The following is a 27,961-nucleotide window of genomic DNA, read 5'->3' as shown; positions in this document are numbered from 1 at the left end:
AAGAGACATTCAGAGCTGCTGGCCTTTTGTGCAGAACATTCACAGCATCCTCTGCCCAGCTGGAAAATCCCTAAATTCCAGCAGCAGCATCCCAAACAGCTGTTCACCCTCCTCTGAGGCACAGCAGCCTTGAACACAGCAGCATAAATAAGCAGGGATAGCACATTCCTGGCACAGCAGAAGGAAATTGGGATGTGTGTGGAGGACAAACACATCCTGGATCCACACCAAGCAGACCCATGCAGGAGGAAGAACTGCACCCCCTGGACCACTTTGTGGGCAGATTTCTGGTGTTGAAGGAGTTTGTCAGTGCACACCAGAATTACCAGTGTAGAAAATGACATTTTCCTCTCAATATCCAAGAAAACAAGGAGCACAGAAGCCCTGCTGGCACCTGAGCACAGCAGGAATGCAGAGCTGGAGTGCTGCTCCTTTCCCCTTGCTGTCTCCACAGGATCCTCACCCGCTGTGCAAGCTTCCCACATGAACAGTTTGAAAAGCATGAAAAATAAAATATCAGGCAGCTACCCACAGAAAAGGAGCGCAGGAAGCCTGACCTGTGCACCCTCTCCAGCCTGAAGAGCAGGGCTGCTCCTGCAGGCTCTGTGGGGAAGGAATGTGAAGGAGACCTGAGGAACGGTGAGTTCTGCAAGCAGCTCTTCCCAAGTGTCAAGAGAGCTCGAGGAGAAAGTGCAAACTTGTTTGAAACTCAGCCAGGAGGCAACAGGGAGTGTGAGCCAGAGGGAGGGGGAAGAGGGTCCTTGAGAGCCAAGGGAAGGGCTGCAGCTCAAGGGTGGGTTGGGAAGGATTGGGAAAGGAAAGCTGAGGAGTTGTTACTCCACGTGGCCCAGGAGAAGGTGCCAGCAGAGCTGGTGAGGCTGCTGACCCTCCAGGAGACAAGAGCTGTCACACTCCCTGATGGAATCACTGATGGATGCCAGAGGAGTGTCACAACAACAGGCCAGGAACAGATGGGAAGGGCTGAGAGCTTAGGGATGATGCAGGAAAGAATCTGGGGATGAGTCTGAGTCTCTCAGGACCCTTCTTGATGCTGAAAAGCTGAGTCCAACCCATTGCTCACAAGGCACCGTGCTCAGGGTGAAGTCTAGGTTCAGGCAGAGCCAGCAACCAATCCCTTGATAAAGCTGAGAATTCATTCAAGGGCAATCAAATTAATTAAGCCAGCCATGGAAATGCTGCCAAGCAGCTCTTTCACTACTAACTTCAACATAATGTGCAAAAAACCAGTGCTGAAATAATCTCAGTTTAAAATTTCCTGCTTCACATCTTGTTTTCAAACACACCTGAACCAGCTGCCTTTTACTGTGGAAAGGAGTGCATGACAGAATGGTGTTTCCATGCAAACCTTGTATCCAAGAGGGATGAAAGCTCTAGCAAAAGTTAATTCTTGTCCCAAATTTCAAGAGGTTGGTCATTAATTCTCCCTTTTAACACGTGCAAAATGGCAAACCATGGAGCCATTCCAAGGTCAGGACTCGGAGCAACCTGGTCTAGTGGAAGGGGTTGGAATGAAATAATCCCCAAGGTCCCTTCCAACTGGAATTATTCCATGATTCTAGGTGGATGGTGAAGTTTCCCCACTTTTATAGTGCAATATTTGCACCAAATCTTTAGAGATCTTGGGATAAGGGATATAAATAATATTTATGCTGCACTAAAAGCATTTTCTGCCAAGATACATATCAATGATTTACAGAATTAGAATTAGCCCACAAGTAAGTACAATGAAGCTCAGTAAAAAAAAAGGCAATTAACAGTATAACGAAGGTGACAACTCTGAATTTACTGTGCAACAATTAGTCTTTTTAATCTCTGCTGCAGCCATTTATTATTAAAGAACTATGAAGCTACAGTGACACAGATGACACTAAAACCCAGGATTGCATTACCCCAGCTGGACCAGCAAGGTCAGAGGCACAATGTGCAATGACTGCTCATTTAGAAATAAGCCTGAGGTGCATCAAAACATCAATTTATTGCTTTTTTTTCTTACATCTGGGTAATGTTTGAAGAGGGATTTGGTTCAGATGAGAAGGCAGCACAGTTCCCTCCCAGCTGAATCTGTTGGCTGCAGTCTGAGACCAGACTGAGATGTTCACAGGGCTGTGCTGAATTATTAATGCCAGTCTGGTATCAATTCTCATGCCAGAAGTCAGAGGCACCTTTTGGATATTCTCCTGCCACAGGGTTCAGGTCTTGCTGAAACTGTTCACAAACAAACTGACAGAAAAAACAACCTCAGAGGGTTTTTTTTAAAAATAAAAGTCGCAGCAAGAAAATAGGAGTTTGGAGAAAATAGAGTGGCCTTGCAATTCTGCCAAAGCTTTTGGGAAATTTATTTCCCAGGGGCAAAGGGAAGTTTAATAAGCTCCTTTTGAGATCCTTTGAGGATTTCTGGATGGAAAGCACTGGAAGTGAGCTGAATCCACAAAGAATCGTGTTGGGGTGACAAAGCAGTGAGCAGGGACATCAACTCTGAGCAATGTGTGACACTTCTGCTCACAGACAAAACTCATTCCTCAGCTGGAGTGAGCAAAGTGCCTCCAGAAAAACCCACTGAAGATGGGAAAATCCTCCAGAATGAAGTTCCACTTGACACTGCTGTTTTAAACTCTGCAAAGTTAGGTCACAGCAAACAAAAGGGGATAAGAAAGAGTAACTTGTGTGCACTGTTGCAAATATTTCAAGGAAATTCATTTGATGGAAAAAAAACAACTTAGGATTTTGCAATCAGATCTAAGCAGACTCATTCTATGTCAATTCTCACACCCAGGGATGGTGACAAACCTGCAAAACTGCAGTTCCACTGAGCAATGAATTAAATTTTCATGCACTGCTGGTCTGCACACCTGAACTTTTACTCACTAATCCATTTCCCATAAGATGTCCACAGACATGCCAAGCCTCTAATGCAGTTTAAAAAATATCTGTTTGCAAGCTGCCTTTGAAATTTTCATCACTTGCCACAAAAGTTCATGTTGGCTTCAGGTACACAACAGACAGAGAAACCTGAGACAGAGTGGAGAGTCCTGATCAGTGAATTCTGCATTACAGAGCAGCAAGAGAGGGACTGATTTCAGTTTTAAAATTATTAAATTTTACTAAATTTACTATTTTATTTTTAAAAATTTTTTAAATTATTAAATTTGACTGAAAGGTAGCATCAAATTCCCAGGTGAGATTTCAGGGTCTCACCTTGCCCCAGCCTAACCATGCTCTGGGTGCCAAGGCTGCAAAAGAATTAACACTACTCCATAAATAACACAGCCAGCACAGAAAAAACCTGCAATATCTACAGAAATCAATCCTAAAACAGCCCCAGAGGGGTTTTTCAGTAAGTGTGATACACAAGGGGTGCTGCTGGGGTGAAGCACTGTGCATGTTTTACATTTATTCAGATTATTGTAATTTTTTCAGGTTATTATCATTTATTTAAGGCTTATCATTATTACAGGCCACTATGATTTCTTATCATATTTATGACTTTTCTCCTCTGATTCATGGGGTCACTCAACAGCTACACAGCTGGGACAAAGCAGGATGGGAGCATCCAGGATACCAACAGTCCCCCAGTAAACTGAGGAACTGGGGATCATTTTGGTTTCCCTGCAAGGCAAATGCACACAAACACACTCCAAAGTGCTGCCATCCCATCTGTCTTCAGAACTGGCAAAAATGAAGTGACAAATGTCCGTGGATATTGTCAGAGAGGCAAAAAGCATCTCAGCTCTATGGACTCCTATTGCTCTAAATATGAATACCTTTTAAAAAATGCTGTTGAAGCCCTTCCCATTTCTTAGCTGTTTCAGACAGATATTTCTGCTCTAAATAAATCACATGGATTGCACTTTTGCTTTCTTCTTCTCCTCTTCAAAATTCACCTACTACAGGTGACCATGAAGTGTTAACATCCTCCCTGCAGCTTTTCCTTAGAAGGAAACCTTCCTGCCATTCCCAAACCCGGATTGCTTCAGCCTCCAAGCCCTTCTCCAGTAAAACTTCCACAAAAACCTGCTCCCCACACTCACCTCATCCCTGTAGAGAGGGCTGGTGTAGTACATGATGTCCATGGCGCTGCTGTTGAGCATATCCCGCAAACCTCGCACCTTGTCCGGAGTGATGGAGTCCACAGTGTCTGGGAAATTCAAAAAAAAGAGATTTAATTACATCCAGGAGAAGGATAAAATCGAATCCCAGACTGGTTTGGGTTGGAAGGGACTTTAAAAGTCATTCAGGGATACTTTCCACTATGCCAGGTTGTTCCAAGCCTCATCCAGCCTGGCCTTGGACAGTGCCAGGGATGGAAATGTTCAAAGCTGTGCAAAGAAAACCAAACAAAAATCCAAGCAAGGCACCAGCAGAGAGCACAGATGGAAATTTTGGGGGGCAATTTTGAGACTGCAAAAGAATTGAGTGCTGTACCTCCATCGAGGGTCAGCTTGGATCTCCACTCCACTGGAAGGAATTCCACGTGTGTTGCAAGATTGGAAAAATACTTTTCTTCCACTTTCCTTGCAGTATCTCTCATCCTACAAAAAACAAAGGAACATGCTCCTGTAAAGACTCCTCTTGGTACAACACATTTCCTGAATTTCTGCTTTTCCATCCCTATTAAAACACGTAATTCCCTCAACCTCAAGCTTTTGCTGCAAAGTGCTTAAACTCTCCTGTAATGAAAAAATTCTGTGCATTGCATGCTCCAGAGAGTTTAAATGTATCACACTATCAGCTTAACATAATCCACCTAAATTCAATTCAAAGGTATCTGTTAACTCTGCTGGGTTTGGGGCTGAATGTGGAAGTCAAGGATTAGAAAATTAGAAAAGAATTAGAAAAATCAGAAAATAAAAAATTAAGAATTTCACCCCTGCTTTGTAATCTAGAACTCACTGAGATCAACTTGACCAGTATAGAAGGAAGACAATTCAGTGCTTTTAAACCCAAAGAAAATTATTAATAATATGGTTTGAAAGAGCAGAAATTGATTTTAATTTTACATACTGAATTGGAAGGCTTGAGAGCTCCGAGGCTGAGAAACAGGATCACTTAGGAGTGTTTTAACTTGCAGATGGAGAGGCTTTTAAAAGACTTAATTTTTACAGCATATCTGAACAATGATGCACCTCTCTCAAGGAATTAGAAAAAATTTAAAATACCTAAACCCCAAAGTATATCTGACCCTCTCTGTTGTTTGGGGGAAAAGGGGAATAATGGTTTGTTATATTCTTTTAAAAATGGGACTTTGTGTTGTGTGAAAAATCCATCAGTAAAGAAGCAAAATCAGCATGAAATCACACAAGATACTAAAAATCCAGGCATTCTATCAACATCATTCAGCATTTTAGTGAGTTTAATTTCTGATCTCATGCACTTTCCTTGGGTATATTAAAGCTCCTCTGTTCTTCAGGAGAAATGAGAGTTCAGGAGAAATCACTACCAACACCTGGGACAGGAATTGCTTCAGCTGCTCCATGTGTTTGGCATTTCTGCACCAGCATTACCCAAAAATCCTACAGGGATAACTCTGCCAAAATCCTGTCTTGAAAAGGAGAAGGATGGGGTAGGATTTTCTACAATAACAATTATTTCTTCTTCTCTACAGTTTCTTGTTGTTGTTGTTTTCTGCAGGAAAAGTGAATTATGCTACTAAAAAAGCAGATAATTCATGTGCCACGTTTTTGAAGAAGGCAGTGAGAACATTTTTTTTCCATCATTGACACTTACCTTCTGATGAAAAAAAGGAAAAAGGGGGGAAAAAAAGGAGGAAGGGAAATCAAATGGGGAGATGGACAAAGTGGGAGGAAGGGGGAGGAAAAGGGGAAAAGGAATAGAAAGGGGAAGGGAAAAAAGGGGAGAAAGGAAAAAAGGGGGAAAGGAAAAAAAGGATAAAAGAAAAAAGGGATAAAGGAAAAAAGGGATAAAGGAAAAAAAGGGGGAAAGGAAAAAAAGGGGAAGGGAAAAAGGGGGTAAAAGGAAAAAAAGGGGTGAAGGACAAAATGGGGGGAAGGGAAAATGAGAGGAGGGTAAAAAAGAGAGGTAAGGGGAAAAAAGCAGAGAGAGAAAAAGGGGAAAGTGAGAAAAAAATGGGGAAAGGGAAGTAGCATCCTTCCCATCCATTTTTCCCAAGCAGTCACTGAAGGGCTGTGCAAAAAGCCAAGAAATGCAACTGCTCAGCATCTTTATTTTTAAAGCCTGGAGTGATTGCAGTCCTAATCTCCTGGATTCTCATCCAACGAGATGGCAAAGGTTTAAATAAAGCAGAATATCCTTCCCATGGTAAGGGGGGGGAAAAACTTTCAGCAAGAGGATCTGCTTAAATCAGGGCTGATTTAAGTCCTGAGCTGATCCATCCCTGCCAAGCACAAAACCCTCCCTGCCACCCCCACATAGAATTCCTAGATTATGAAGAAGATAAAAAAATCAGTGGATATATTAACATTCCTGGAGTCCCTGAGTCAGCAAAATAAAAGAGATCTTTGGCAATGCTCACATTGGTATTGCCAAGACAGCTTCTCTCTCTCTGCATGAAGGAGGTGGTTTTGGCTGGGATAAAGTGAATTTTCCTGCTGGTACAGCACGTTTTGGAGTCAGGATGAGCATAATGTTGATAACACACTGATATTTTGGTTGTTTGGGTTGTGTTTACCCTAAATCAGGGACTTTTCAGTGTCTCATGCTCTGCCAGTGAGGAGCTGCTTATTCTTATTCACATTTTCATTCTTTCTTATTCTTATTCTTTCTTATTTCTTATTCTCTCTTATTCTTATTCTCACTTATTCTCTCTTATTCTTATTCTCATTTATTCTTATTCTCTCTTATTCTCATTCTTATTCTCATTTATTCTTATTCTCTCTTATTCTCATTCTTATTCTTTCTTTTTCTCACTTATTCTTATTCTCTCTTATTCTTACTTATTCTTATTCTCTCTTATTCTTACTTATTCACATTCTTATTCTTACATATTCTCACTTACTCTTTTTCTTACACATTCTCATTCTTATTCTCATTCTTATCCTTATTCTTACCACCACCATTACTATTACTAATATTATTATTATTATTAATCATTATTAAACTGTTCTTATCTCAACCCATGGGTTTTACCTTTCCCCAGCCCTCCTCCCCACCCCACTACAGCTGCAGGCTGGGGTTAAAGCATGACACCAGCAAAGAGGAATTCAGCAAGAGTTAAATTCAGCAGGAAATTAGCCAAGCAGCAAATTAAAGCTGCTCAGCTTAAAAGCACAGAAATGTTGCATGAAAAAAGCACAGAACTGTACACAGCAACAATTACTTTAAGTGAAGGAAATGGTAAATAACCTAACAGAGCAGGAAAAAAACATCCAAATTATTTACACATCATTAGCAGCTAGAAATATTATGGATGAGTAGATATTAGACATCCCCATCTTTAAATACAATAATTGCAGGGCTTCCTACAGACTGAAAGGGTCCAGGTCTTACTGAAGCTGCTCACAAACAAACTGACTCAGAGGGTTTTTTTAAATAAAAGTCACAGGAATTTGGAGAAAATCGTGTGGTATTGCAATTCTGCCAAAGCTTTTGGGAAAAGCTTCAGGTCTCCCCTCCTAAAAATTGTGTGGGTTTTGTGTCCTCATCCAAAATTTTGGAGATGTAAAACTTGATTTTACTCAGATTTGGGTTCACCTTGTGGCAGTTATAGTTGTCCACATGGAGTTCTGCCTCCAACAGAATGGTCTGAATTGTAAAATACCAGAATGGTTTGGGTTGGAAGGACCTTAAAGCCATCCAGTGCCACCCCTGCCATGGCAGGGACACCTTCCACTGTCCCAGGTTGCTCCAACCTGGCCTTGGACACTTCCAGGGATCCAGGGGCAGCCACAGCTTCTCTGGGAACTCTGTGCCAGGGCCTCAGCACCCTCCCAGCCAGGAATTCCTTCCCAATATCCCATCTCTCCCTGCCCTCTGGCAGTGGGAAGCCATTCCCTGTGTCCTGTCCCTCCATGCCTTGTCCCAAGTCCCTCTCCAGCTCTCCTGGAGCTCCTTTAGGCACTGGAAGTGCTCTGAGATTTCCCTGGATCCTTCTCTCCTGCTGGGATGATCTTGAACAAACATTGACAATCAAACCCCAAACCCCAGCTCTGTGCACATCTCCCTCAAGCCTTGCAGAACACATCCTGCCAGAAGTGCACAGAAACTCTGTTCCATCCCATTTTTGTCACCTGTCACCTCCCTGATGTCACAGGCTGTCAGAGGAGCACTTCACCCTCTCATTATCTCCCAGCAGCAAAGGCACATCCATCTCCTGCTCCCAGGAATCATTGAAATTCCCAGTGCAACACATCCCAGCCACATCCAATGGCACTGCACCACATCCCCCACTGATTCTCATCGGCAGCTTGATAGAAACTCTGAAGAAAATTGGCTGTAATTTCCAGGCAATGTAGCTACAGCCACATGCAAACCCCCAGCAAACACACCTGCTTATCTGCTCTGCTATGAAGATGATTTGTTTTGGGTTGTTTTTTTTTTTCCTTCTGGCTCTTAAAAATAAATTCCTTTTTTTTCAATTTTATTAGATGGCAAATCCTTCTACTCACTTGCTAAATCAACACCAACTGAAGTCATAAATCCTCATCTAAGCAGGCAGAGAATCCACCTGGTACAAATGCATGTTGAAATACTGACCCCAGAACAAACAATTACTTGAATCTATGCATTGAAACACAAGGAAACAACTCTAATTTATGATTTTTCTAAGGGAAAAACCCACTCATGCACAGATGCAATGCACATCTTAGAAAGAATTCTCACACATTGCTATTTCCCATGCAAGAAGTAATGGCCTGAAAATAGCTAGTTGGAGATTCACCCCGAATAAAATGTGCCTGGCTGCCTTTCCCTGATTAAAATAATAAATAACCAATCTGTATTTTCACATATATACATCCTTGCTTAAGTGAGTGTATGCCAGAGATATGTTAACATATTTAGAATTATTACTGTGGCTGTTTTTAATCTCATGCTATGAGTTTTATGTTGTAGGATTTACAAATCCTGCATTGAAAACTGGGCAGCTACAAACTTGAGTTAGCTTCAGCTACTTCCCAAATTTTACAGAAAGATGCTGATAGTAACAGAGCAAAATGCCTGAAAGCTTGAAGGAACTATTCCTTTTAATTTTCATTTGAAAGTTGTCTTTGCAGACTCTCTTCAGTCAGATGATCCACGAGCAAGAAATAGGGAATGATCTTGAATTTAAACCTTAAACCTGAGAACTTCTTACTGTGAACTCTTGATTTCAAAAAAATCACAGAGTCCTGCAATGGTTTGGGTTGGAAAGGACCTTAAAGCTCATCCAGTTCCAACCCCCTGCCATGGGCAGGGACACCTTCCACTATCCCAGGTTGCTCCAAGCCCTGTCCAGCCTGGCCTGGAATGTTCCAGGGATCCAGGGGCAGCCACCTGGACATCCTGTTTCTCAGTTCCAGTGCCTCACCACCCTCACAGTGAGGAATTTCTTCCCAATATCTCCTCTAAAGTTGCCCTCTGTCAGTTTGAAGTCATAACCCCTCATCCCATCACTCTCATTCTGAGACAGGGCAATGGGATGTTCCCAGAAAAAAAACATCTCAATTCTCACTATTCCCTGCAAGGCCATGTGGATCCATTTGGATTTTGGTCCCAGAACTGGTAAATCATGTTCTAAATCATTTCCCAACTGCTCTCACCCCACTGGAGTTCCCTCAAACAGAGAGCAGAGCTCACTGCCTCTTTGAGGAAATCATCCCACGAGTCATTGAGGAAACTCAGAGCTGGCTTGGGCTGAATTTGCTGAGCTTGAAGGGAGAGCAGCAGCCATGAGTAATAAAAATGGAGATGTGCTGCAGCCAGAGGAAATGGGAGGGTGGCTGTTTCCCAAAGCTGAGCTGCAGAAATGCCAACTCCAGCCTCGCTCCGGGCGCATCTCAAAGAGCAACTGCGAGACACAAGTCATGTTCTGCCTCTGCTGCTCTCAGAAATTTGCTGTGAAAATCGCTGCTCTGTGACACACACAGACTCATCTCACTTCAGAGGAGAGACACAGAAATTCTGGGATGCAAACAAAGGAAGCATGGCTGCGATTCACACTTCATCCTTTTGAAGGGATTTTGCACCATCAGAGGAACTGAAGCTGCTTTGTTGGTGGATCACAGGATCCTGGGACAATCCTGGGACAATCCTGGGACAATCCTGGGAGATCCAGGTGCTCCAGACTTCCTCCCAGCACTCCTTGCCCTGCAGGGAGATGCTGGCACAGGGCACAGCAGCCATTCCCTGTCCCCATTGTCACCTCCTGACCCCACACCACTCACTCCCATCTTCCACGTGGAATCCCAAATTTTCAGACCGACAGTTTACAGGGAGATCACACAGACAGCAGGGATGGTGTGGGAAGGGAAAGGGCAGAAAAAGGGATGGGGAGAGGCTCGGAATGGGGACAGCCCTGGGGATCCACCCAAGTCCTGAACAGGCTGTTCCAGCTCCTGTCCATGTGTTAGATAATAAACAGCCAGCCAAGTGTTAGGTAATAAATAGACACCAAACAAGCTCTTACAGAAGTATTTCATGCCCTAACTATCACCTTTTACCTCTTGGGCTGAACTCCTCTTTCAAGGCAAGATCAAGCTGAAACCTGTAAGCTAATATTTACCATCTGGATGCTTTATTTGGAATTAATTGCTGCACCAAAGGATGAAAAACAAGCATCTGATATGTATTTAATGCAATGCAAGCATTTAAATGGAACATGAAGCTAACAAATACCTGAAGAGCTAAAATTACAGAAAAGATTTTACAGGAAAATCTTCATTTGAGATTCCAGCAGCACATATTAATGCAGTGAAAGGCTTCTGAGAGGCTCTGCACAGGCTTGCATATCAATGGAAATGCACCAAAATAGCTATTCCGAAGTAATTATCCTAATGATAATCCACAATTAAAATGCTTTCTAATGGGACTTGCAATAAAAATGTAATTGGTGACTAGGCCAAGATGCTGGTGCTTGTGCAGACAGCAATTTTTGTGCCATGAACAGCAGCACAGACAAATGTGATTTTTGAATCCAAGCAGGAGATGCAGACAGAGGCAGAGCCCAGCTCTGGGGTGAGAGCAGCCCAGAAGTGACACAACATTCCAGCTGTTTGGGAAAAACACAGGAGAGTTGTTTCACTCATTCCTGAAGCACAGGAGCTGATGAAATTGAGTTCAGCCTAAAGGTCTGAGCCCTGCCTGGCTCAGGTGAAAGGTCTGAGCTTTACCTGTGTCAGGTAAAACAGCAGGAGCTTTGAAAAGGAGGTTGGAAATGTGGATAATAACATTCCCAAATGTCCAGAGGAGGCACTGAGATGATCAGAGGGATGGAGCAGCTCTCCTGTGAGGAAAGGCTGGGGGAGCTGGGATTGTTCAGCCTGGAAAAGAGAAGCTCTGGGGTGACCTAAGTGTGGCTTTGAAGGGAACCTAGAAGAGAACTGGGAAGGGACTCCAAGGGATGGAGGGACAGGACACAGGGAATGGCTTCTCACTGCCAGAGGGCAGGGTTGGATGGGAATTTGGGAAGGAATTGTTCCCTGTGAGGGTGGGGAGGTCCTGGCACAGGTTGCCCAGAGAAGCTGTGGCTGCCCCTGGATCCCTGGCAGTGTCCAAGGCCAGGTTAGAAAGGGCTTGGAGCAACCTGGGATAGTGGAAGTTGTCTCTGTTCATGGAATGAGATGAGCTTTAAGGTCCCTTCCAGCCCAAACCATTCCATGATTCTAAATTATTCTCAATATGTGTAACAACATCTCTCCCATTCACCCACAAATTCTACAAAACCAGAAATCAGCTTCTGCGACAAAAACACATTCCAAATACGAATATGTGAGTGTGTACAGCAAAAAGACATCCCAAAGGCATTTATTTTCAAGCTGACACTGCACCTTATCACAAATCAAGGAATTCCAGCATTCTGCACCTGATGGCAAATAAAACCCCCTCCAGTTAATTTTATTTCTGCTGAATATAAACCCAAATATTACGGCAGAATGTAGACTACAAAGCCTTCTCCCTTCAATAACCATCTCTGTGGTACCAACACAGCTAAGAGCACATTATTCTGCTCACACTGGGGCAGCTGAATCCCAGCTCCAGCCTGGAGGAGGGACTGTCTCTCCCCAGACGAGCTCCCAGTGAATCTCAGAGCTGACAGGAGCAGCTTGTTGCACCAGCTGCCATGCTACATTTAGATAATAAATGTGTTTAACTACACAGAGGAGAAACAAAATTGTGTCACATCCACCACGGACCTGCTCATCCAAGCATCCCTGAAATGCAGCTTTTCCCATGCACCTACTCACAGGATACCCTGCAACCACAGCATCCAGCCACGTTAATGAGGGGACTGAGCTGCAGTCCTTAATGAAATTAGCAGAGATAATTGGGAATTTCCCTGGACGAGGGTTCTGTTTTCACCTCTGCAAGCAGCAGGATGTGCCTAATGATGCAGCAGCATCATGTGAGCTGCAGCAGCTTCTTCTCAAGGTGGTAACCTGAGGACAGAACGTGTCAAATGTGCTCTGGTGGGCTCCAGCCACAGGTTTCCTACTAAAGAAAGTGCATTTAAAAGGAAAAAAAACCACCCCCACTGACATCTTCTCTCCTTAGTTTCTATTTCAAAGCGTGAATGGTCAAAAAATACTTTTCCTTAGTCATTTTTCAACAGGCACCACTGTGTCCCTAAGGAAAAAGCATGTAAAAAACCACCCCAAAACCCAAACATCACACAAATGTCATGGATGAAGGTGCTAACAGAAAGTGCCAGTAAGGCTTGTGAGAGCTTGGCAGACATTTCCTTCTGAAATCTCTCCCTAGAACATATGGGATGTTCCTCACTGATAAGTTTTAAGTTGTTATTAAAAAAAAATAAGAGCGAAAAAAAAAGATACTTCAATCTAAAATGATGCCTTAATTTGCAAATTTTGAACAGAATGCACAATTTATGCCAATAATTAGCATTTTAAAAGGCTGTGCAATGCTGTCTGGTATTTCTTGAAGATGTGAGGAGTGAGATTTACTGAAGTACATAAAGTCTTATTTCCTTTTTGGAGAAAATATTTCGTACACTGGGCTGCCAATTAGAGCAGGATTTAAGGAATGAACATCTCTGCACTGTGACCTGAGCTGAAGTTAATCCACCCATATAACCCCTGTAACTATGGAAAATGGAGCAGGGAGAAAGATAAAGCAGAAAAAATTATTAATGATTCCAAGACTAAAGTTTTATTTCTGGTCACTGTTAAAAAACCAGTTTATATCGAGGCTATTTGTATTCCCAGTGTAATTCCATCCTATAAAATGGAAGTTTGTACACTTATTTGTAAAAGCCCACAGCACAGGAACCGCTGGGTTTTGCAATGTTTCTGTCAGCTCTGATGGAACTGGAGCTATTTGGGACACACCTATTGAACCACCTGTGCAACACAGGTCTGTAATTAACACCCTTTAAACCTGTAATTAACACCTTTTCAGCCTCCTCTTTCAGCTAACGAGGGATTCCTCAGTGCCACCTCATCCTCCACAAATCCGTCAGGTGCACTTTATTTTTCTAAGAATCAAAACCATCATTTCAGGTGCCAAAAATCCCAGACTGCTTTGGGTTGGAAAGGACTTAGAGATCACAAAGTTCCAAGCCCTGGCATGCGCAGGGATGGCTCTCAACAGACATGGGTCCAGCCTGGCCTGGAACATTCCCAGGAATGGGGAATGGCAGCCACAGCTCTGGGAAACATCATTCCCAACAGCCATTAGCAAACCACTCTGCACAAGAGACACTCACTGAAGAGATTTCACAGCCTTTTGATCCCATTTTGCTCTTCAGCTGGGCTCTGGGCACAGAACTCCATGAGCAGTGCCACAGTGACAGCTCCCAGCTCCATCAAGGGCTTCTGTCCCATTAGGAATGACAAGATTCCTCTATCTCCCCATTCCCTCTCTTTTACAGGATGCAGTTTGCTTGCCCACCGTCCCAGCTCTGAGAGATTCCACTCTGACATTAACTGTCCCACACCACTTCATCAAAAATTTTCTGCTCAGTTGCTCACTTCCTATTGCTAACCCAGTGAATTCAGCCATGTACTAGTTAGAAACAACATTTCCCTCGATTCTGACCAAATGAAAAACCTCTCACTGCTCAGGAGAGTCACTGACCACAAGTACCAGAATTTCACATGGAATCCTTTAGTCTGGAAAAACCTCCACGGTCCAAGCTGTGCCCAATCCCCACAGCACTGAGTGCCACATCCTGTCCTTCTCTGGAGACCTCCATGGATTGGGACTCCAAACCTCCCTGGGCAGCCACTTCCAATGCTTAACAACTCTCTCCATGAAGAAATTCCTCCTGGTGTCCAACCTGAGCCTCTCCTGGTGCAGCTTGAAGTTATGTCCTCTCTAAAAGTCACGAGTGCTGCTGATAAAAATCAGAATAAATCTTTGCTCTTCTGGTTTTTCCTAAGTCCATACATCCCAATTAACATAAAAAAATAGTGTACCCACAATGTACAGATGAATGACTCAGGGGAAGAGGAGCAGAAGGAAACAGGAGAAGATTCAACCCAAACCAAAGGCTCTGCTGTCACTCAACAGCCTCACACTGAGGCCACTCCAAGCATTCCAAAGCACTCACATGGCTGTGTTCTTGATGATCCTTCCTTGGTCCATTTTCTGCCCAATCCCATGCACCACAAACACAATGTGACTGGTCTGTGGTGGCTTGTCTTCTAACGTGGCTTCTTCTACATAGCCTCTATGTAGCCTCGTCCCACTGCTGGAGGCTGAAAAAAGAACATTATCCCACATCAGTGACATTCTGGGGTCTCATCTGCTGACAGAAGCTTGGCTTTCCTCAGACCAACACGCTGAAAATCAGATTATATAATGCATAATCACAAAATTAAAGGATTAGCATCTATTTTTAAATATATGCACTTGTAAACCCCTGAAAGGTTTGAGCACCCAGGTGATATCAATACCCATTTCCACTGCAGAGGGAACTCATTTTGGGGATGTTTTGGAAAACAGCTCTTCAGAAAACAGTTGTGTAACTGTGCACCCAGCTGTACAACACAATACCCTTCTCCTGGGTGTCTCAACCATCAAGCTTCCTTCTGGCTCCACCTTACTCCCACAGCATGGAAGGATCATGGAAATGACCTGGCCATGTTAGGGATTAAGTGTTGTCACTTTAGCCACCCCAATTAAGAGAACTGGTTGAAAACCTCCACTGTTTTTGATTTTGATGGGGAAAACCTGCTTTGTTTTGAGCTGATCCAACCTCAAATTTCCCCAGCTCGTTCTCCAGCTTGGTGGCCAAAGCAAAAATTTTTCCCCAGGGTAAACGTGGACATTTTCTCCCAGCGGTGCTGATGGACTGACACACCCAGGGGCACCATGTGCCTCCATCCCCCTCTAGTGACACTCAGGGGACCACGCCAGGCACCAGTGCTGGCCTCAAAAACCTGCAACTAACAACTTATTTGGGCTTCAAAGAGCAGGAAAACACCCCAAACCCACCAAGAGCATTTTTTACCCAAGACAGGTTTTGTTTACCAAGTGAACTTCTATCTGATACTTCCCATCCCAAACTCTTTAGGGCAGATCTTATTATTTATTACACATTATCCCACTGATGTTCTGGATAAATTACTTCATTTCTTCTGGAACTGCAGTGCTGAATGATATTATTTTTTTAGGAAACATGAATTAAGTATCCACCCAGGAGCCCTGGGGGGTAAGAGGGCATTAATTACAGGGCAGAGGGATGGAGATCAAAGTCAGACCTATTACCTGACCTTGACTTTTCAAGGAACAAACCACACTGTAGGTTCTTGTTTTGGTGTCCTGCACAGGACAAGTTCCCATTTTCTAGGTTGGCAATAATCTGATTTTTCCTTGAGAGACACCACATTCTTTCCCAACCATCTCAGCCTTGCTGCCTTTCTGGGAGTTTTGAGCTTGAACGAGCCTGAGTTCCTTCTGGAAATATTTTCTGTCTAAATGCCCTTTCCTGTCAGTTCATACTTCTGTTTCATGAACAGAGAAAAAGGGCTGGATGGAGGTGGGGAGAGTAGGAAGGTATGGTCATGTATTTAAGGAATGCATCATAATGTATAAGTACCCAGCAGCAAAGTTAAGGCTGCAAAAGGAACTGTAATATTTATATTAGTACCGTAATAAATCTCATTTTAACTTTACAGTAGCTGCTGAACTCTGCCACTGTAACATTTTCATGTATTTTTCATATAGTGCTAACTGCTGCATCCAAACCCATCAAAATAGGGAATAAAATTAAAATATGATAAATCAAACATGTAATAGAAATAAAATTTTAAAAAATTAAGATTTACATCTAGTTACAATTAGATACACAACCTAAGGACTCCAAATAAAATATGAATATATAAAATGAATTTTTATATAAAATAAAAAACCACAATGGCCAAAATGGGCTACCTGCATTAAAACTCAACATTTCCTTCTGGAGTCAAAGCAACAAACTTAAAATGCTGGCATTTCCAATATTCCTTCACAAACCCTGGCAAAGATTACCTTTGGAAAAGCCCAACTTTTGTGTAACAGTCCTTGCAATTTTGGATGTGGTGGCATCACTGTACAGATACACTTCATCCACACTGTGCCAATCCACGTGGTTGCGACTCAACTTTAGACTGTGAATAGCTGCAGCAAAAAGGAACAACACTGGAGTTAGGTGGGTAAGAGGGGAAAAAAATCTCTTTAAACACAGAAAGAGAGAGAAAAGGGGATTTACACACTAGAGCTCCATGATGCCAAAATTCCTGTTATATCTTACCTGGAGAAATTTTGGCATTTAGGATTAACCTGAGCAGGACGAGCAGCAGTTTTGGAGACCACCTGTGAGGATGTTTCACATATTCCCCTCCCACCCTCATTTTGGGGTGGGAGGTTCCCAAAATACTCCCTTCAAGGGTGCAGGGAGATGGATCCTGAAGTACTAGAGGTGGCTGTGATGATCAGGTATTTTCACCACTAAAAAAAATTGGAATCTCAGCCTTCCCTCCCAGGAGAGCTGCTCTGCTCAAACACAGAGGCTTTCAAGGCTCCCTTGCTAGAAGGCTCCATTTCTTCCCTTTCAGAAATATCTCAGAGCTGGAAATGCAGCTCAATGAGCCTCTGAATGAGCAATTTCTGGCACAGAACAGAATTCAGCTCTTTCAAAAGCCACCAAGAGCTCCAGCGGTTGGATGTTTTTTTTTCTGCGCGCTGATTGTGTTTTCCAGATTTGGAACCGCCTGAGCTCTGGGCGACCTCATGACACACAGCCTGACTGTCAGGATTAAACAACAGGCATGTTGTGATGCAAATCAAGATCATCTCAGGCTTGGGGCTTGCAGGAGCTGATTTACAGCAGTTTGGATTTCACCAAAATTCGCTGCTGAGGTCACCTGGAACGTGGGGTGCACAGCATTTGGAGAGCTGACAGCAGCAATAGCCCTGTGCCCAAAGAAATGGTGATTTAACTGGCACTGCCCTTGCTGAGGAGTCCAAAGTCATGGAAAACACCCAGAGGGGTTGTTTTGGGGTTGTTTTTTTCCACAGCAAGCAGAGCTCTAACCTGTCTCCTACTTGAACCACCCAAATGGATTTTTGATATTCTACAAACATTCTGAGAAAGCCTGAGACATCACAATTCCCAATTTTAACTCTGCTGAGGCACAGACCAGCCATGCTCAGCCAGATGTTGTGACCTTTCTCCTGTAATATTTTTTGTTTCTTTGCCAAAGCAGACAGACTTGACATAGACTGATGAAAACCCGAATGAAATCTGTAAGGAACAAGGGGATTAGGAGAGGATTAGCCCTTGTGTTGTGGTAAACAACTGACTCACCAAAATAACTGGAATTACAGAGTTGTTTTACACTGACAGAGCGAGGAGAGGAAGGGAAATAAGCCTGACTTTGAGGAGCAGAAATGGCCTGTCCAGGAGGTCCTCAAGAATTGTTCCATCTGCATTCTGCAAGATCCCTCTCAGAGAATGATCCTAGAGAAGCTGGCAGAGGAGGGATGGGAGTTTGATGCCTTTAGGGGAAGTTATGTTCAATGTAAAAAAAAAAAAAAAAAAAGAAGAGACATGGTTGGATCTCTTATTACCACTGGAAAAACAGCAGTTTGGGGAGCAGTGATCCTTCAATTCCTTCTGGAATCTAGTCCAGACTCTCTGCTGGAAAGAACATACACGAAGAAGCAGCTTTTCATTACTCTGCATTAATTATTCTCACTTGGGAAGAACAAATTCCTGACTTTTGTGTTGTTCTTCCTGAACATGGACACTGAGGGAACATCAGCATCAACTACAAGATGTGGAAGGACTGAGGAATTGCAAATGAAGTTCAGCAGGGCCAAGTGCAAGATTCTTTACCTGGGGCAGGGCAATCCCAAGCACAAATCCAGGCTGGAGGGAGAATGGATTGAGAGCAGCCCAAGGAGAAGGATTTTGGGGTGTTGGGGAATGAGAAGATCAACACAACCCAGCCAGGTGTGTTTGCAGCCCAAATGTGTCCTGGACTGCATCCACAGAAATGGGACCAGCAGAGAGCTGGGTGGGGAAGAGAAGCTTCAGAGAGAGCTCAGAGCTCCTGTCAGGGCCTAAAGGGGCTCCAGGAGAACTGGAGAGGGACTGGGGACAAGGGATGGAGGGACAGGACACAGGGAATGGCTTCCCACTGCCAGAGGGCAGGGATGGATGGGATATTGGGAATTAGGAATTCCTGGCTGTGAGGGTGGGGAGGCCCTGGCACAGGGTGCCCAGAGAGGCTGTGGCTGCCCCTGGATCCCTGGAAGTGTCCAAGGGCAGGTTGGATGGAGCTTGGAGCAACCTGGAATAGTGGAAGGTGTCCCTGCCATGGCAGGGTGGCACTGAATGAGCTTTTAGGTCCTTCTCAACTCAAACCATTCTGGGATTCCAGGGAATCTTCAGCAATTTTTGCTCTGCATATTTAGTAATACTTTCAGAAGAGAACCTTAAAAATGTGGCCTACTGTTAACACACCACCACCTGAAACTGCCAGGGACCTTCAGTAAGACCAAACTTGTCCCTTGACAGCACAGTGACCTCTCTGAGATGTGTTACTCATATCCTCATTGCCTTCAAGCTCAGATAAATTTCTCGCAGCACTTGGACTATAAACTCTTCCTTTCTACCCACCACACAGAGCAAAACAAAACAAAACCACAAATCACGTGTTGGTCCTTGCTTTTCAGTTTTCCTTCAGCCACAAAGTATCAGGAGTTTTTAGGTAAGTGGCAGGATCCAGAAAAGGCATATGGACAATGCTTTTCAAGGGATCTACCGATTTGCCAGTAAGGTAATAAATGTTGCAATTTTAACTGACGTATTTACATTTCATTTTGATTGTCTCAGTAAATTTTGTTTGCAGACACATTCCCTGCTTTGCTTTGCAGTGCCTGTCTATGCACAAAGTCCAAACCACCAGCAGAGAGCCCCAGTCCCTGAAAAACCAGTGGCTGCAGGACATTCCAAAGGCACCATACACTCCAGGGCAGGATTTGGGATAACATTTCCAGGGTGTCTATCTTCCCAACCAGGAATAGGCATATTCCTTTAAAAGTTAAGGAATCTCCTGGAGCAAACAAACTAAGCTGGGTGGTGCACCTTGGCACTCTGTTCTGAAATTCCTTGGGATGCACTGTTAAAATCCCACAGGCTGCACTGCTTGGGGATCAGTGTCACAGATTTTCATCTTCCCTTTTTAACTGATATAAATATTGGGATGTCTCTTTATCCTCAAGCCCTGGATGTGATGTCCACAAACCTTCTGCCCCAGGCTGGACAGGGCTTGGAGTGACCTGGGATAGTGGGAGGTGTCCCTGTCCATGGCAAGGGTGGAATGAGATGTGCTTTAAGGTCTCTTCCAACCCAAACCATTCTGGGATTCGATTCTGTGATTATTTGACAGTGAAGAGATTATGAAGATCCTTGAGAGTTCAACCAAATTGAGCTTCTGCTGCTGACAGCCCTGGGGAATGTTAACAGTGAGACAGGGAACACGAAAATGCATCTTTGGAGAGGATTTGACAGCAGTCTGAGAAGAAACACCCTAAAAAAAACCAAAAAACAAAAAAAAAAAAAAAACCCAAAAACCCAAACTGTGGTTGGCAGGTATGGGATTTCACAGGCTGCCCCTGCTGCTTTGAAACTGAATCTGAGGAAGGGAAAGTGATATTTCCTGAGGATGAGGAGATAACAGGATTGACATTGCCAGTGCAGAAGGAGCAGTGCCTGTCCTGGGAACCTCGAGGGGCTCACACTGACAGCTCAGGGGCTGTGCATGCCAGCAGCTGTCACAGCATGGCACGAAGCCACCAAGGCATGTCCCTGTCTGGCTGAGAGAGCCACGGCGCAGAATTCAGATCAGACACAGGGGAATCTCTCCGTGCTCATCCCTCTGCCTGCTGGCTCCTCCAGGAGCACAAATTCCACACTTGAGGAGTCTCTCCAGGGCACCAGGCTGGGATGCTGCTGAGCTTCACTGAGCTCTGACTGTCCAGGACACCTTTCCCACCAAACCATGGGCACAGAAATGTCCCTCTGGACCAGACTTCTCATGGATTTGTTTCCACATGGCACTTCCCTGACACTGACAGCATTCCTGCAGACATCTCTGGAGGTGCATCTTCCCCAGGTGCAGAAAACTCCAGCTATTCTGCACACTTTTCTGCAGAGAAGAGAAGAGAAGAGAAGAGAAGAGAAGAGAAGAGAAGAGAAGAGAAGAGAAGGCCCAAGGGAGGCCTTTTAGCAGCCTCCCAGAACTTGGAGAGAGCTTTTAAAAGAGAGGGAGCAACATTTAATGTGGGGAGATGGTGACAGGACAAAAGGAGAGGGTTTTAAACTAAGGGAAGAGAGATTTAGATGAAATATAAGGAAGAAATTCCTTTCTCAGAGTGGTGAGGCCCTGGCACAGAGTGCCCACAGAAGCTGTGCTGCCCCTGGATCCCTGGAAGTGTCCAAGGCCAGGCTGGACAGAGCTTGGAGCAGCCTGGGATGGTGGAAGATGTCCCTGCACCCTGGAATGAGATGGGATTTAAGGTCCCTTCCAAGCCAAGCCTTTCTAGGATTTTAGTTTGGGATTGAAGGCCAAGTCCTTGGAAATGAGGCCAGATTTTGGGTTCCTTTGTAGCCAGAAATTAGAAATGAAACATTTTTCAGGAATACCAACCAAGACAGACACCTACAGTGTGAGCACAGGGAAGGCTCAACCCCACTGGAGATGCAAGATGGGACTGAGAAAGGATTTCTTTCAGCTGAAGAAATCAGTGGTTTCTATCACACAAACCTCCAGTTTCACCAAGACAGATGAACACCGAGGGGGAAAAAAAAAACCTAAAAGATTTAAATATAAAAAAATGAAGAGGTAACCATAAAACACAGAACAGATATTCCTAAAGCCTTGCAGAACCTGATCTTACTTAGGCTTCTGACTCATCCTGAGTCAAAGAAATGGAGAATAACTGAGGAACAGAAATCCTGCCCTGTGTTTATGGTGGATGTGAACATGAAAACATCCCCAGCTCCCATCTGGAGGAGCTGAACACCTCCTGGGGCCAACTGCTCACAATTAAACACCTTTTCCAGCTAAGCACCTGCTTTCCTACTTGATGCCTTCACCCACCTGCCAAGAGCAAAGCACGGGGTGAGATCTTTTCTCCCAGAGTCTGACGGTGCTCGAGTCAAAATCAATCCAGGGAAAAGCATCTTTGAAGTGCTCAGAGCTGCAACTGCCTCCAGTGACAAAGGCACTGTCATTCCAGGCAGGATAAAGACTGGAGGAGGATACAGACTGTCTCAAAACCTTTCCTGCCTTTTTTTTTTTTTTCTTTCTCTGAGGATTTTTAAATTAATCTGTCTTGCAAGCAGCAGGTGCTCCACAAAAGACTGACACATGGTACAGGGAGCTGAGAGCATAATTTGGCTGCTGTTGTTGCTTCCTAAACAACTCTGAGGTTCTGGGATATGAACCTGTAGATTTAAAAACCTTTTTTTATTTATTAAAAAAACCCAACAACCCACATTAAAAAGGCCATTGGTCTTAATTAAAAATGTCTGACACTGCTGTCATTTTTATATTGCACTTCACCACCTCTCAATTCATCAGTGCCACTAGCTGTTACACAACCACTTAATTTCAATTTTTTAGAATTCAAGCACATTCATCACCACAACTGAACATGATTTGAGGGGAAAAAAATGCACAACATGATTTCAAAGCTGCAATTTGCAAAAGAAAAGGCAGAAATCCTTTCTTCCTGCTTGAGCTACACTCATTCACCTTTATCAGACTTGAGCTCCTTGTGTGAGAAGAGGCAGGAAAAAGTTTACCACAAAACATTTTGATTTCAGGCATTTTCATGTGGACCCAAGAATGTAAAACAATAATTAAGGGAAGTCAAAAGGCAAACATTTGGGCATGTCAAAATAAATCCTCAGAGTTCACAACATCCCCAGGAGCCACAAGAATACAAGGTATGACAAGAATAACTCCAAACCTCCCACAGGCATTTCCATTTCAAATTAAAGGTTTTAAAAGTCTAGCTCCATAATCACTGCAGTCAGTGAAAGTTTAATCACTGCTGGCTTTAATGGTGGCAGAGAGAGCCCAGTGATGAGAACTTTGGAGCTCCTGCAATCATTAATGGCTCCTCTAAGATCTCTCCCCCCACTTTCTGAAATAAATTTGCATGCCATCAGCTGCTGCAAAGGTCAGGGCTGTTTTCTGCAGCACAGCAGCCTTTAGCTCTATTCCACACAGCTCCCCACGTCCAGAGGCTCATTTCATTCCAAAGCTGCAGCAAAAATAAATGACAACACGGAATTTAAAGATTATTATCCAAAAGAAAGCGGCAAACAAAACGATGTGGCAGAAAACCTCCGTTCCTTCTTTCACAAATTTCTCTCATACCAGACTTGCTGCAATTCTAAAATAAAACTTGCTTTTATTTTATTGAAAAAAACCAAACCACACAAAAAGGGTGCAAGAAACAAATGTTTACATATTTCACCAGCCACAAACAATAATAATAAGAATTACTGCGTGACACTGTGAGCATCTACTTTTCTCTAGCACTCACAACACTTCTACTTTTCATCTAAGGTTTAGGATGCTTTTTCCTTCCCCTTGGAAGGAAATGGCATGATTACAGCTCAAAAAAAAAAAAACCTGAAGCATGTAAATCTAACATTTAACTGAGACAAGCAAACTAGAATTCAAAGCTTCCTAAGGCAGGAGCACTACAAAAAAAAAAAAAAAAAAAGAAATCTCCAATTACTGTACCTTGGGAATGCTTTCTCTTAAGACATGCAGCATCTGATTTCTCCTTATATCCTCTCCATTTGAACAAAGAAGGGAGGGAGAAGGGAGGGAGGTAGTAGAGAACTAAAAGTAAAAACACTGAGCTTCAAAGTAAAATTTTTAAAAGGGGTGTCATTTTTTTTTTTTCATTAGTATCACTTTTTACAGGAAAAAAACCAAAAAGATACATTTCCTGGAAAGCACTAAAAAGCATATACTTAAAAAACCAGGTTTTGTAGCAGAAAGTGTGAGGTCCCAAATTCAATTTCTTCACTCTTCATAAGCAGTTATGATATCACAACAGAGCTGAAGGCATCAGTCAGAGACAGCTGGGACATGGTGAAATCAGAGTCACACAAATGAAACATCATCTCCTCCCTGGTCCAACACACTGATCCTTCCTAAATACACACTAAACAACTCAGTTTTAAGCACAGCTCTGCTTTTTTTTTTTTTTTTTTTTCCCCAAGAGTGTAAAAGTTAGATTAGGTAAAACATCCTCCTGTTGCTCTGTTCTGCAAGGAGCACCAGTGGAGTGACTGACATTCCATATTTGTGTCACTGTTATCCTGGTCCAAGATGCCTCAATACAGGTGCAAATGAAATATATGTATTATTGGACATCATTTCTCTGGAGGGGAGGAAAATCAAGCTCAGAGCTACAGCACTTGGGATTCCACAGAATAATTTAGTCTACAATATTTTACTGGCTGTGGGAATGCAACCCTCAGGAAGAATGAACACAGGAAGCTCCAGAAAAATAGAAGAAAAATTGCTTTTCACGCTGAGGGTGGTAAAATACTGAACAGGCTGCTGAGAGAGGTTGTGGAGACTCTGAAAATCCCACAGGAAATATCCTGAGCTACCTGCTGTCATCAACTCCGAGCAGGGAGGTTGGACTTGAGCATCCCCAGAGATTCCTCCTGATCTGCACAACTCTAAGATGCTATAAATGGGTCTTTCCCAGTAAAGGTTAACTTAGCTGTGACAAAAATCTATATAAACTTTTTATCCAGGGAGAAAATACTGTTTGAAAGCTAAGACAAAAAAAAAAAATCAGCTCTTCCAAATACATTTTTAAGAGGTTTTGTGGCATTAACCACAAGCTGAAATCCTGTAAGAAAAAAACCCAATAGAGTTATGCTGCCTCAGAATCAATGCATTGAAATATTAATTCAGACTCTGACTGACAGGATTTTTTTTCTGCATTTCTTATCAGCTATCATGGAATCACAGACTTGATCACAGAATAATTCCTGGCAGAGGGACTGCTGTGGTTCATCTGTTCCAATCCTCCTCACAGATCAACTTTAAGGTCAGATCCAATTTCAGGTTCCAATCAGGTTGCTTGGGTGATTTCCAGCTGAATTTTGAGCATCTCCCTGTGCAAATACAAAGAACTCTATCTATTCCTACCTTCCTATCACATAAATAAAGCTTTCAGCTTCACTTCATCATCATTAAATGAACAAACCTGAAAAAAAATCATGGATGATAGGAACTGAACTGGTCTTGTTCTATCCTGCAAGGATGAAAATCAAAATACAACTACAGCTTGCCGGGAAAAGGAGTGATCTCCAGGCTGCCCCATGGCAAACACAGCTTGGGAAATCATTCCTTATCTGTGCTTTTTCTTAGTTACCTTCTGCATTTAAAGCTCATTGTGCCCCCAAAAAACCACTGGAAGTCAGCATGGCCATTATTTGTAGGCTGGAGGTTGGAAACCCCTTTTCCTGAATAATTTTGCACTTTCAGAGGAAGGTTTGCTTGGATTAAGACTTGAATAATGGAGCATTTATTCATCCCATCACCAACAAAAGCCCTGGCTGAAGCTCGGTGATTTCCTTGTTAACAAGCTGCAATCCAGGAGCAGAATTAATAAATCTAATCACTGGAGTAATTCTGAGGACAAAGAGGTTGTTACAGCAGCTTATATTAATTTTGCTGAGGAATCAGAGGACATGGCCAGTTTTTGATCCCTCACAATGCTTGATCACAGCACTGGGGACAATCACTTTGCTTCCCAATGAATATTTCCAGATTTATTTCAGCTTTCACTGGTTTTCAATAACAGGTACCTGCACACCTTGATGGCACCAAAATCTGTTTCACACAGGATGCAATTACCACAAATTGGAGCATTTGAGGGATTTATCAACTGAATTCAGCTAATTATGTTGGCTTCACCAGCAATAAAGCAAGTTGCAAAGTTTCTCCCAGTGCCACTGCAGATGGGAATTGTGGATGCAAGAAGGTCTAAGAGATATTGAGAGGCACATTAGAATGACAAAACCATTTTGTACACACTGATAGCTTTTCCTGCAATTCTCCTATAGCTACCAAAAAAACCTATTGAAAGTTACTGGTGACTTGGCATATATAAATGGAAATTTGAAGTGATGCCATACATAACCTGGGGTTTGGTTTTTTTTTTTTTTTTTTTTGGTTTGGTTTGTTTTTTTTAAGGCTTTTTTTGGGGGGTTTTTGTTTTGCTTTTTTCTTTCTTAACTTTAGTTTTAGAAAAGGCATTGGTACCTGAATTTGGAGTTTCTTTTTCTGATCTTTTACATTTTCATAAATATCAGTGATCATATCTTTCCCATCACTCTCCCCAGTCCATCCACCATCAAATCTGAAAATTTCTGTTCCATGGTCCAAACTTTATCTAAAAAAACACCAACCCTGATTTCTCTTATATAATCGATAAGGAAAATCCCAGTACCACTGAAGCCACCCTTCCTTCCATCCAAAATGAAGCTACCAAAGGCTGGGAGCAATCAGGAACCACAAAGATTTTGCTTTCCACGTAAAAACAGAAATCCCTGCCACCAACACCACAGAGCTTTGTGCCTCTGGGACAATAAACCAGTGCAGACACACAGAAATTCAGGTAAAAGTGCCTTCCAGCAGGGTTTTTGTACAGGCACAGAGCTGGGGCTCAGGGGTCACACCACCTCTTGTACCTTTTTGACAGAGCTGTTGAAGCAGGAGATTGTTCTGAAGCCTTGGCCAGATGAAAGGATCTTTTAAAGCAGCACAAATAGGAAAAAAAAAATATTCATAAAGTCCTCGCTAGTTTTAAAGGGGAGTTAGAAACTCTCTGTAATGCTGGAAAAAACTCCCTAAATCAACAAATGACAACCTGGTTTTCCTTACAGTAATTACAGAATTACCCTGAGTATTGCTGTGCATCCAATTTATTACCAATTTATTATTGGGTGGTTGTGCAGTTCACACCTAAGAACTCATGGCCAAAACACAGCCATTCCTACCCTGTGGAACTGCTTTGTTCAAAGCTGCAGTTTAAAAAGAAAGAAATTTATAAAATTCTATTTCTTTATGAGGAATAACACAGCCAAATCCCTACTCAAATATATTAAGGGCCTTCTGTATTTGCAGCTTGTGGTTTGTAGGTTGTTCCCTCAAAAGGGTGAAAGGCAAAAATACTGAATTTTTGCTGTGCAATACCTGCTCCGAGCAATCAATTCAACTGTATGCATTTAATAATAGACCAGTAATTTCAGAAATCTATTTTAAAAAATGTTCCATGCATTAGACCAAGACTCCAACAACACCAACTGAACATCCTCAGCCTGCTCATTAAAATGTAAAAGGCTTCCCTAACAGAATGAATGCCCAGGATTTACTACAGCTGAAAACTCATAAATTCAGACTGAATAAAAATGGAAAATGAAATGTGATTTGTAAAACTGATCCTACTCCCTTTTAGGGGAGAATTAGGGATGCTGGCCAGAGAGCTATCAGCCAGTTTGCATTTGGACTCTGAACTCTTCTTGTCCCATCAAGAGATTTGAGTTTGAAGTGAGATTTCAAACACAATTAAAAGATACAAAACAGAATGGGAACAAGATGTTTATCCACGAATATAAATTTTACAAATGTGCTGCAGCAGGAAATCCTACACTGGCAAACAGGAGGGCAAACTGATGTTCCCCACTCTGCAGGGTGAAAAACCAACACAGATCACATTCTTAGGAAAATCAGATCTTAAATGCCAAAAAAAAAAAGCATTATAGTGATCAAAACAATCTTACCCTCCTTCCCATCCACAGGTTTGGATATTTCCATGTCAAAGCTCTCCTGCAGCTGCTGGCCTTTGAAGCGGTTGAGATGCTCCTGTTCTATTAAATTACTTTCCTCCTCTTCCAGAGGCTGCCAAGTCCCATCAATAAACCATTGTCCACGCATTACAGGGATCTTTTCCGTTTCTAAAAACAAAACAAAACCAAAAAAAAAGGGTTTTTAGGCAACAATCACCAACTGAGAGCAGGGAGGAGGGAAAGGGAATTCTGCTGGGTCTGTTGAGGGGATCCCTAACAAGGGAACCCCAAAAGCCTCCAAAACCACCCCAACCTGTTCCTGTGAAATCAGTAGTGAATGCAGTGTTAGTCTGCAAACCTGAGATTTTCCAATTGTGTGTGAGGATGTGAGGGATGGACAGAAAAACAGAATCCCAGGATGGTTTGGGTTGGAAAGGACCTTAAATAATATCCAATTCCCTGACACCTTCCACTATCCCA

General features: G+C 42.9%; 1 protein-coding gene across 1 annotated transcript in view; it reads right to left on the bottom strand.

The window, feature by feature from the left end:
- LOC146435769 (phospholipase DDHD1-like) overlaps positions 1–27,667 on the bottom strand; it is a 41,959-nt gene extending 14,292 nt beyond the window's left edge. The window contains exons 1-6 of the mRNA XM_085060981.1: positions 27,476–27,667; positions 23,403–23,504; positions 16,624–16,752; positions 14,702–14,849; positions 4,444–4,550; positions 4,050–4,156 (exon numbers count right to left, since the gene is read on the bottom strand). Coding sequence (XP_084917107.1) covers positions 4,050–4,156; positions 4,444–4,550; positions 14,702–14,849; positions 16,624–16,752; positions 23,403–23,504; positions 27,476–27,629 — 747 coding nt within the window. The 5' untranslated portion in view covers positions 27,630–27,667. The remainder of the gene's footprint in view (positions 1–4,049; positions 4,157–4,443; positions 4,551–14,701; positions 14,850–16,623; positions 16,753–23,402; positions 23,505–27,475) is intronic.
- Positions 27,668–27,961: the final 294 nt, after the last annotated feature.

Source organism: Lichenostomus cassidix, chromosome 5 (assembly GCF_008360975.1).
Source record: "Lichenostomus cassidix isolate B80296 chromosome 5, HeHo_3.0, whole genome shotgun sequence".
Lineage (NCBI taxonomy): Eukaryota > Metazoa > Chordata > Aves > Passeriformes > Meliphagidae > Lichenostomus > Lichenostomus cassidix.
This window is presented reverse-complemented; position numbering and strand designations above follow the sequence as displayed.